General features: G+C 43.7%; 1 protein-coding gene across 1 annotated transcript in view; it reads right to left on the bottom strand.

Moving 5' to 3' along the window:
* si:dkey-97m3.1 (fatty acyl-CoA reductase 1) overlaps nucleotides 1-12,500 on the bottom strand; it is an 89,557-nt gene that overhangs the window by 34,916 nt on the left and 42,141 nt on the right. The window contains exons 3-4 of the mRNA XM_063217909.1: nucleotides 6,039-6,218; nucleotides 4,354-4,531 (exon numbers count right to left, since the gene is read on the bottom strand). Coding sequence (XP_063073979.1) covers nucleotides 4,354-4,531; nucleotides 6,039-6,218 — 358 coding nt within the window. The remainder of the gene's footprint in view (nucleotides 1-4,353; nucleotides 4,532-6,038; nucleotides 6,219-12,500) is intronic.

Here is a 12,500-nt window from a genome sequence, read left to right as displayed (position 1 = left end):
GTAAGCGCCTATGAAATGGTTTAAATCCCCACACAACCTTACTCAATGAAATGTTATACCGAGGACAAAATGTCCACTTGCAATGTACAAGCACACCACAAAACACAACAAAAAGCCAACAAAGGTGGCAGAATTTTGACTCGATGTAGACGAGCTGGCAACGAAAGCACTTTGGGCGACAAGAGGCCTTTCAGACGACAGGAAAGAGGGTTTGTAGTTGTTGAACATCAGCCAACATTATTGAAATGAGCTATGATGCTGACAGCAGCAGCAGCAGCAGCCAAAGGAAATATCGGAATACTTGCATACTGCTTTGTGCATGCCTGTGTGTGTGCGCATGTGTGTGTGTGCACGTGTGTGTGAGTGCCTGTCCGTGCGTGCATGTGTGTGCCTGTGCATGCCTGTGTGTGTGTGCATGTGTGTGTGTGAGTGCCTGTGCATGTGTGTATGTGCGCGTGTGTGTGTGTGTGTTCATGTGGGGAGTAGCATCTGTCTGGTGGGTGAGTTGAGCTTCCTCCTCTCCATACCTGCGCACCATCTGTCTCCACCTGTCCACCTGCACGCAGCCAAACACACGGTCAGCACTCTTACCACCCTCACTGCCTGTGTGCATGTGTGTGTGTGTGTGTGTGCGTGTGTGCGTGCGTGCGTGCGTGCGTGCGTGTGTGTGTGTGTGTGTGTGTGTGTGTGTGTGTGTGAGAGTGAGTGTGTGCACTGTGCTGGAAGTAGCAGAAAATCCAAATGTAATCTTCTCCTCATACTTCAAGCTCTTTTCTACCTCTTTTCAATCCTGAACTTTTTACGGACTCTGGTATTTATCAGCTTATCAGCAAGCTTAGTTGTTGATAAAAATGTGTGCATTTTATTTTCGCTGTGTTTTATTTGTTTCTCCCACAGAATTAACAATAAGGCTATTGCTTCGTCTCTGAGAGAAATAGAAGGCCTTCCTTTCATCTTTTGGGCATAAACATTAGCATTGCAGTTTTGTTGGGAACAAAACTCGGCTTTTTCACAAGAGCTAGTATATTGGCACTTTAATTCATTCTCTTGGAGAATCTATATGCCCAAGACTCGGCCTAATCCCTGCTCATTCGCTTTAGTGCCCTGTGTGTATGAGAATACAGAGTTGCTTCTTCTCATACTTCAAGCTCTTTCCTACCTCTTTTCAATCCTGAACTTTTTACGGACTCTGGTATTTATCAGCAAGTCTTTTTCACAGCTCAGACATTTTGGCACTTGGACCTTGAAGGATTTTTGGCCAAAAAGGCTTCTCCTGGGGCCTCATGTACGAAGCTTGTTTCCACACAAAAAAGCTAAGTAAGTACCTTTGTGTACCTTGCATTTACACGCAAATGTTCAGATATGCTGAGACTGAATTTCATGTGAAATCGGATATACCATATGAATCAACATGGACATCTGTTTATGCCTGGACTGATACATTTGAAATTGTAGGTGCAAATGTATCTTTTCAGATTTTTTACACATATGCAAATATTTAGAAGGAAATTTACGGAAGTTTTTGTACATGAAATATACTTCATCAGAATTAGTTTTCTTACTGATTGCAAGTAGTAAACAGATGTTTCGAAAAACTCTTACTAATTGTAATAATTTGATAATTTCTAATAAATTATCTCATAACACAGTATAGAGTGTCTTGTAGTTTAAAATGACTTAATGTCATTTAAAATAATCAATTTCATGATGAGAGCTTTGCCACTCAGTTGAAACCATTTCTAATATTACAATTCATTACACAGCTTTTGCTCGCGGATCAGACAATGGCTTCTCCGTGTATTTCAAATTATTTCATTCCATTCTATTTCACATATTTCATTTCCTGACACATCTTTAATTGCCTGATAGTTGAAACGATTTCATTTCATTTCTAATATTTCAACTCATTACACAACTTACGGTCATGGAACAGTATCCTATGTACATCCTCAACAACCGTACTGTGATTGCCGTTTTTATCTCTCCCTTCTCCGGCTTTAGTGAGATCTACCTATCCATCATGGCCGCCTGTGAAACGCACACTTGGCGGTTTAATTGTGTGCTACGGCCTGCTGTGCTGCGGCCCATTACTCTTATTCTGCCACTCCAGATTGTTAAGCAGGGGCGAGTGGCAGCAGCCTATCCCCTTCCCCTCTCTTCATTTTGGACTCCTTCCCGGGGCTGAAGTGCTGGACCCAGAGGTGGCTGATGCCAAAGCCTGATGTGGAGGCTGACCTGGACGGACCTTCCCCACTGTCAGCAAAGCCACAAAAAATTTTGGGGGACTAGTCTTCATTCACCATTCCGTTTGCAAATGAGAAAATGACATTAGAATTGCAAAGGAATATCAACGAGATATTGAAATACAATGTTGTTGTCGGTGACGTCATCACAAGGCCACGAGGAGGCAAGTGAGCGAGGGAAGAATACGGGAGTCCACAGTTTGGAATCCACCCATTGAGAGTCTGGCTACCGGACACACCTGTCATGACAGCTCTCATGGTGTTACCGCTAAACATGCTACCTGTGCTAGCCTCTGACACCTTCTCTGCAGCACTTGCACCTGCTCACAGGAGGGGGGGAGGGGGGGGGGGGGAGCCAGGGAGCAGACAAATTACCAGTCATGAGGACATCTTGAGGACAGTCTTCTGCTGTAGTGTTCACTCTTTATGTTCACCAAAGAATTTAGATTGGAGAACTAACACTCGATGGAAAATGCACTGGCCACGGTGTAGTACGGGAGCGTGGCGTGCGGGCACGAGTGGATGGCAAAGTAACTCCGGTGCGCATAGTCAGTGGGTGAGACGCCATGGTGGATAAAAATTCTGACTCCGCAAAATCCAGAAACTCTGCAAAATCATTCGAAAGAGGATATCCGGTTGTCAGTGTTCAGATTGTGGCCAAATGTACTGCAGCTGTCAGTCAGCATTAATTGCGGGGGATAATTAAGGATAGCTGACAAACATTCACGTTGTCCTATGACTGTTCTACACTCCAACCCTGGCAGTAGAGGCATTGCATTTTACTTTGATGCCTCCAGTACTGACCATAGAAGAAATGTGACTCCCCTCACGCCAAACTCGTACTACACTGTAATGACGTCAGTAAACCCTCCTATCTTAACTCTCCTTGATGTTCACTGCAGTAGTTGTACAAGAATGATCTAACTATGCTCACTAGAGTAGATGTAATTTACAAGGGAGGTTAGTGTTATCCTCAGCTCCCTCAGAAATGCCCTGATAGACATGGGTTTGCTTTTTCTTGAAAGTGGTGATGTTGTGAATTTTACGGGGAGAAAGTAAGATGTTATGTGTGTGGTGAATTGTTGAGGATGCACAGCATGCAAGCGTAAGCCTTTTCTCTCAGCTCCACACTCCGATGAGCAATGGCCAGTGGTGGCTGTTGGGTATCTGTGTCAGAGCTGTATAAAGCCCTCCAGATGCCACCCACAACCAGGGTAATCAGGGTCTCTACTCTACTCTACTTTTACTATACTCTATTCACTTTACTATACTTTATTCTTTTCAACTTCACTGTACTTTATTCCACTCACCCCCCATACACACTGTATTCACCTTATAGTCTACTGGTTATACACCTGGGAGCTGCTAATTAGGGTACTCATTAGTGGTGTGGATCAGCACTGCCCTCACGATCCGATTCGATCACGATTCGGGAGGTAGCGATTCGATTCGATTCGATTCTATGCGATCCGATCCGATTCAATTCTACAATGCATTGCAATGCATTTCATTTCTACTGAAAGCAAAGCAAATGTTTAATCAGTCATGATGAGGCAATACAAGTAGTCAGATACTGAGCAACAATTTATTGGCTGTTTTCTGTATCAGTCTGTAGCCTATCAGTCTTGCAATGTTTTGAAGTGCTTTTATTTAATTAAACATTCATTTGCTCCCGAAATATCCACGGAAGTAATTGAAACTTTAAAAAAATGCCGGATCGATTCTGGAACTTGCCAGATCGATTCTGGATCGTCCATGCCCCGCATCGATTCGGATCGATCATTGTTGACACCACTAGTACTCACCATACTGCCATAGACCCTGGTGCACTATGTAGGACAATGCAGACACAAGTCAGGGGGAGGGGAGAATTGCATTGCTAAACACACCCACACACACACACACACACACACACACACACACACACACACACACACACACACACACACACACACACACACACACACACACGTCACACACACACACACACACACACACACGCGTCACAGACACAGACACAGACACACACACACACACACACACACACACACACACACACACACACACACACACACACACACACACACACACACACACTGTGGCAACTCACCGGGAAGGGTTCCTGCCAGCTGGCGCCCACGATGGAGGGCCGTATGATGCCCACGTTGAGGTTGGCGCTCTCCTGCTGCACCACGCACTCGGCCAGCGCCTTGGTGTATGTGTAGGTGTTGGGCCGGTCGCCGATCAGCCGCGGCGTGATGTCCCGCACGATGCTGTCCTCCATCCACCTACAGGGGGCACAGTGACATTATTAGTATTATTATGATGATGATGGTAATAGACTGTTTGGACTGAATGTGTGTCCTGTGCCGCTTAGAAATGTGAAGTTTTCAATTTCACAGCAATGATTTACATCCAAAACCATTTCCTGGTAGAATTGAGAAAAAGTCAGTCATCCCACAATGGTATTATGCAGAATGCTTTGTCCATGTCCAATGTCACACTCTAAGACTGTCACTTTCGTTCACTTTAATCCCATAGTACACATTATTGGGGGGTGAAGTGCATTTTCAGGACTCTCTGCAGTGGTGAGCGAGTGAACAGCACTTTTGCTTTGGCTTCAGGAAGGCAAGGCAACCTGCCAGCACTGTGTTTGCTCCTAAAATGATCATGTTGCAAATCCCTCCACTAAATGAAACTGGAGCCATTTGTATCAGACAGAATTTTACACTACATTCAAAACATTTAGTAAACAAACCAAAGCAATGTGTAATATGAGATCCTCAGTTTTCTGATAAACCCCTCAGGTGTCTGAATGTGACCCAGGCTTCTTTCCCTCAGCACTTTGCAGTTCAGACTGCCACCTTGACAATAAACACCTCAGACCTTGGCTATGTTTCTTGAAAAAGGTAATAGTTTTGCATTGTGAATATTGCTGAACTTACTTTATCAGACATGGCGTGAGATGTTTTCCATATAACTGTATGTCTGTAGGATGCATGATGCATCATGTAACATAACATGTACGTACATGTAGCAATGGAAGGCATTCTATTCTATTCTATTCTATTCTATTCTATTATATTATATTCTATTCTATTATATTCTATTCTATTCTATTCTATTCTATTCTACTGTAGTTATTTCTTTTCATGCTTTCCCTAAGGCACTGGCTGTACTGGGGTGAATTTCTCAAAACCAAAGTTGCTTACTACATTAGCTACTTCGTTGCTTTCAATGCATTTTCCCATTGGCAACTACCGAAGTTGCTAACAGGCTAACAACTTCCCTTTTGAGAAACTCACCCCTGTTCTGTAGTGTACTGTGCTGAGGATAAACGTCTTGTGACAGGTCTCCTCTGGTGCTATGTGAATCCCTCTAGGCCCGCTATTCATCTGCATATTCACAGGCTAATCATTCACAACTCGCTGTCAGCAGCCAGCCAGCTGCACACAGTGCTTGTCACAGTTGTGACTCAGGAGGGTACGCATTGGTGTGTGTGTGTGTGTGTGTGTGTGTGTGTGTGTGTGTGTGTGTGTGTGTGTGTGTGTGTGTGTGTGTGTGTGTGTGTGTGTGTGTGTGTGTGTGTGTGTGTGTGTGTGTGTGTGTTAATCTCTCTGATCCCTTTGAGCTGGGTATATACTGTTTGTACATGCATACTTGTAATGTACATGCAGGTGTGTACTGTATGTATATGTGTGTAATATATGCATAGGTGTGTGTGTGCGCGCCTGCACACCCGCCGGCCCACATGCATGCGCGCATAGTGTGTGCGAGCGCTGCCATCCCACTCACTCGAGGGAGTCGATGAGCTTCTTGGGCTCGACGGGTGGCGGGTAGATGACCTCGTCGATGTGGCGGCGGTTGCAGTTGGCGTAGGCCGTGGAGATGTGGATGAAGGCCTCCAGCTGCTTCATCTGCTGCGCCAGGAACAGGAGCTGCTGCGTCGCGATCACATTCAACTGCAGCGCATGTCTGTGGAGGACCGAGACAGAAAGGAGTGCAATTAGGAATACAGTTCTGGTATTGCACTCGTACTTTTTGGGTGACACCTTGAAATCAGGAAAACCCACAGGCTCTGCCTCCATAACATGAATGGAGAGGGACTCTGCAAAGTCCTTCAGCCTTAAATGTAATGTGCAAGTCTTACACATTACATTCAAGGCTTTGAACCAGATATTTTTTGCAACTTGTTTGTTCCGAACAGAAACGAAATTTTAACGGTTTGTGTTTGTGTTTACCATAGAGACGCTCCTGAACCGGTCAGAACAATCACGGTTAATTACGTTCCCTGTCAGCTGTGCTATACTGGCTATAAAGTTAAGCTTCATCCAGACGAAACCAAACATAATGCTATTAAAAAATTAATTAAATAAGACAAGAGAAATTTAAAAACAGTTCTGTGTTGTTACTTGTTAACCGAAGGATTTTCGACACAAATCGTCAACTACATTATAAAGTTACGTGGCTATGCCACTCAGTGGGCCACAACAAAATCCCATATCTTTCAGGAATGAATTAAAATCCAGTATTCTTCGATTACCATTGTACCACCCCCATTGAGAAAAACCAACCTAAACAAAAATCTTTCAAGGCAACAACAATACTGGTTTTATTTGCCCAATCTCACATTTGGATATCATGCTAACCTTGGCACAGAACTGACACACTATGAACCTTCTGACCAAAATGACATCAATCTTCTACAGACTGCAACTGCAGCATGATCAATTACATGTGCATATCCAAAGCTGAATGCACTGACCTGAACATGAATCATGTTCACAATCACAATCCACAATCCATTAATTGTCCTGCCCCAACCACCATGAACCACACATTATAAAAGTGTTCATCGTGAAGCTCATTTATTAGCCAAGGGGGCTTGAGATGGCTGGCCCTGTATATACCCGCTCTGTAATATATTCACTGCTCTCTCTGCCAGTGGCTTTGGTTAAAAGCATTTATCTAATGAATATAAATGCGCTTCTTCTCTCGGGTAGGAGGAAAAGAGCCAAACTAGCCACCCGAATGCAGTGTGTGTGTGTGTGTGTGTGTGTGTGTGTGTGTGTGTGTGTGTGTGTGTGTGTGTGTGTGTGTGTGTGTGTGTGTGTGTGTGTGTGTGTGTGTGTGTGTGTGTGTGTGAGATGTGCATGTGTGCGTGTGTGCGTGCGTGTGTACATGTATGTTGCATCAATGCAACCTTTCCTTATCTACACATAGACACATGGACAAACACACATACACAAGTGCACACATACAGTAGGCCTACACATCTGCCGGATCATAGCCAAGGCACCCCCCCCCTTCACACACACACACACACACACACACACACACACACACACACACACACACACACACACACACACACACACACACACACACACACACACACACAAACACACGCACGCACGCACGCACGCACACACACACACACACACACACACAGCACAGGACATTATGACCAAAAAGAGTTCCTTAAAACCTTCTCTTTACTCATTTTTTACTTTATCTTCCACTTCCCTTTCAACATTGTTTCTTGTACAGATTCTAGAGCTAATCGTACTCCTTCAAATTCTCTCTCTCTCTCTCTCTCTCTCTCTCTCTCTCTCTCTCTCTCTCTCTCTCTCTCTCTCTCTCTCTCTCTCTCTACGTCTCTCTCTCTCCCTCCACGCATGCAGACCCATTTCTCTTCATCTCTGCCTCTTTTTAATCTCTCCATTTGACAGCTTCTCGTATGGAGGGAGTCTGCGGCTGACTCCTATACACTATATTAAAAGCCTTCAGCTTGATTCTCGGGGCCATTTTTCTATCCATAAGTATATCAGACCATACCAATTAGCTGCGAGCTGTAAAAAAAACGTTTTTGGCAGTGACAAAGGAATCCATGCTATGGAGAGAGAATACAGGGAGAGGTAGGGTGGAGGGAAGGTACCTAATCCCAATTATTCAGGGAGTGAAAGAAAGACAGAAAGAAAGAAAGAAAGAAAGAAAGAAAGAAAGAAAGATAGAAAGAAAGAAAGAAAGAAAGAAAGAAAAAAGTAAACAAACTAGAAATGCATTCTCACAGAAAATGCTGGAAGCGGGCTTGCCTTTTGGGGCAGAGATGAAACAAAGTACTTTTGAGAAAACAAAGCTAAAAGAAATCTTGGAAAAACTCCATCCACCCAGTCAGAAGTTATGGGCCAAACAATTCAGCCATCTTGGATTCAGCCATCTTGAAAGTGTTGTAGCTCTGCGTTTTGGGGATATACTAAATGACATACATGGTATTTTAAGTTGGCTAAGGAACACTGCATATGATATCATTTTGAAAATCAACATGGCTTCGAGCGGGATTCGAACTCACAACCTCCATATCTGTAATCCTTTGCCATTGATATTAAATGACATACAATACATGATATTTGAAGTTGGCTAAGGAACACTGCATATGATATCATTTTGAAAATCAACATGGCTTCGACTGGGGTTCGAACCTCCAACCCCATATCCCTAATTCAGTACATTTTGCCATTCATACTAAATGACATACATGGCATTTTAAGTTGGCCAAGGAACACTGCATATGATATAATTTTGAAAATCAACATGGCTTTGACTGGGATTCGAACCCCCAACCTCCATATCTGTAATCCAGCACATTTGCCATGCATACTAAATGACATACATGGCACTTTAAGTTGGCCAAGGAACACTGCATATGATGTAATTTTGAAAATCAACATGGCTTTGACTGGGTTTCGAACCCCCAACCTCAAAATCTGTAATTCAGCACATTTGCCATCCATACTAAATGATATACATGTATGGCATTTTAAGTCGGCCAAGGAACGCTGCATATGATATAATTTAGAAAATCAACATTGCTTCGTGTGGGTTTCGAACTCTCAACCTCCATATCTCTAATGCAGCAGCATGCATTACCACTAAGCCAAGCAGCTAATTGTCATGCATAGTCCAGCAAGACTATATTACATTGCATTGCAGAGCTGAACAATGGACTTCTAGAATGCTTGCTCGCACCTGCTTGTTAAGAATGGAATCTTGAGACAGTGACAGTTGAAATGGAATCCTTCACTGGCTGCACCTGTTGTGATTGACTGAAAGACAGTTAGTATTGAGCCTTTAACAGGGGAGAAAATGAGAATGAGTTTTTTGTCTTTACAACATCGTTGTAAAAAACTAAAAGGAGTTGGCACGTGTCCTTTTCACAGATCGGAGTCATGCTTGTGATGTCTCTAACAGTCTTTGAATGAAGTTTATAGGTTAAATTTTTCAGGCACAAATGGACCTCCGTGTGGGACATGCGCTGATCTCTTGAAAAATGCCCTTTTCGAAAGACTGGGATTCTCCATAGAGCCAGGCCTGTTTTTTTTTATAAACCTGCCATTTAAAAAGTATTGGGATTTGGGAGATGAAACTTTGACAATTTGGAGACATCCCATAGAGCTCGCTAACAACGCGTCAACTAAACTTCTAGGTGAAAGTGTTGATGTTTTATGACCGAAAAAGCCTCCTACACTCTAATCTCTAGAGTGGCGGAACCTTGGTTCATGGAGGTTCCACCACTGTTTCCAATGGGGACCCAGGCTTTCACTAAATCGCCAAAAACGGGAAAACGACAAGAGACACGGAGAAGCCTATAACGAAACGCGATCTCCAAGCCGAGCCGGTCGTTTTAGTGTTTGAACGGTGTCTCTATCTCGAAAGGCCTAGGAGGAGATCCATTTTCTATTTTTACTGTCCCTGTACAAGAGAACCAATAAACAGGACTTAGAGATTACTATAATCAATCGGGCCTTGCTCTGCAAGAGCTCTGCTCTTGCTCCGCAAGCCCGCTTAATAAACAAACAAACAAAGAAAGAGAAAAGAAAGAAAGCACACATTCTCTCTCTCTCAGCTTCTGTCAGTGCCAGTGGTGCATCTTGGAACAGGAAGTGAGTCAGGCCGCAATGAAACAGCGATGCAGCAGTGATCTTTTTAGAGTGGCACCAACCTGCCACACACACACTTGGCTTGAGATGGAAAATCTATTCCTTAATCATACACACACGCATGCACGCACGCACGCACGCACGCATGCATGCATGCACGCAAGCACACACGCACACACTTACAAACAGTGCCTGTTCAGCATACTGTAATGGTTCTGGGAGAGGAAATGAGGGCGGATGCTGGGTCCAGAAGTGGCCAAAGTAAAAGTAGTTCTAAAAAACAAAACCTAGTTTCCTTCCAACACAAGTAACTTTGCTGAGTAACCTGTCTACAGTTACTGTTCTATAGAGCAATGTACCTGATTCTGATTGTATTTGTTTGGATGCAATTTGTTTGTTGGCGTTGCTTCTAGTCAGGCCAAGAGCAATGTAAATATTATTTCTGATCTCAAGAAAAATCGGAGCTCCACCCACTTTGTCGGACACCAGTCAACCAGCAGCAAACCTATGGCGGGTCATCTCTTGGTCAGACCAAGTCTCAAGACATTTGAAAGTCGATGATAATCAGGCTAGCTTTTACTGCTTTTGGCCACTTCTGGCAGTCGATAGAGGTGTGGTGGTTTTCACCGCTGAGTGAAGTGTGAGAGATACTGTGTCCTCAAATCACCCCAACCACATGCACGCCCACAACACATCCCACAGCGCACAAGACAACACACACACACACACGCACACACACACACACACGCACACGTACACACGTACACACACACACACACACACACACACACACACACACACACACACACACACACACACACACACACACACACACACACACACACACACACACACACACACACACACACACACACACACAACAAGGGCGCCAGAATGAGTTTTAAAATGGTGGTGCATTGTTGTCTTCACTCTTTATTTCGTAACAATGTTACTGTTGTGCAGTATGCAGTGTGCAGTAATTCAACACTTTCAGTCAAACTAAACTAGTTAAATTGGCCCTAAACTGCCAGTGTCGAAAGAACTTCTTTATCTGTTAGTTAGCCCATTAAAACATGGTGTTATTAATTTGGTGTTACCAGAATGACCATGGCCGAGTCATAGTGCATTACTAAAGGCCCTCTGTTATGTCATAGTAGATTATTACTATGGTAATTAGAGGACCACCAGTTAGGATGACTTCCTTTGCCCGGTGCCCGTGGCATGCCTGTCTAAAAATCTACACCGCAATGAAAAAAATGTTCAAATAAACTCCCTGTGAGAATGTCTTTCATTACAGAATGCCAGCCGTTGATACAAATCTGACTATGGTGTGTAAACTCTGTTAAAAAAATGCATTCTGGGTTTCCTGACAGCGGACTGTGGAAGTGGTTGCGAGAATCATCGCTCACTTAGTCAGAGCCGGTTCTGACCTCCATGGGGCCCTAGGCAAAAATATGCCAAGGCCCCCATAAAGCGCGCACAGCCCCCTTAACTCCCCCCCCCCCCCCCGGCTGACTGACTGGAGTCTGAGCTGGTCAGAAACTTAAGCATAGCGCCTGTAAAATATAACTAAGGCTTCAATTAATTTAGCTCACAAATTGTTTGCATTTAAAATTACCATATTTTATAGCCTGCCCCCTAGTAGCTGGCCTTTAGTAATCTGGTCTAAAACGTTTTTAAAAAATAAATGAATAGGTCTATGATAAGAAACTCATATGTAAAATAAATTATTTAGCTATATAACATGTGTTATTATGAATGCTATCACACATTATTGTGAATAATGTTGTGTTCATTATTTATTGGGATTCACCTTCGTCACAAGTTTCAGTCATTCACCAAAGGTCTGGATTTATTAGTCTATCCAAGCAAGCCGCGCCCCCTTGCTATTGTTATCACCCACACACACACACACACACAAACACACACGGCACTCCTTCTCTCTCTCACTCTCTCCTACTGCACGGACGTCTTATCAAAAATCTTAAACGCCTGTCAAAACCAAAATCAATGTCTGTGTATGTTGATATTTGTTTCTAAACAATCGAGAGGCAGCCAGGCATACAACAGCGCGCGCGCAAACTCACACACACACAGACAGGGCACTGCTTCTCTCACACACTCCCTCCTTCGTTGCTTCGACTGCACTGACGTTTCATCGGCTAAACGAACGGCTCGTCAGATTATGATTCAACTAGTACACCTTTCGAAACAACAGTAAAACGTTGACAACACCACCCTTTCCTCTCACATCCTCTGTAGCCTAGGCTACCTGTTGATTCAGTTGAACTAATTGCACAAGCTAAACGAAACAACT

Source organism: Engraulis encrasicolus, chromosome 15, assembly GCF_034702125.1.
Source record: "Engraulis encrasicolus isolate BLACKSEA-1 chromosome 15, IST_EnEncr_1.0, whole genome shotgun sequence".
NCBI classification, from domain to species: Eukaryota; Metazoa; Chordata; class Actinopteri; order Clupeiformes; family Engraulidae; genus Engraulis; species Engraulis encrasicolus.
Note: the sequence above shows the minus strand (reverse complement) of the source record. Positions and strands in the feature narration are given on the sequence as shown.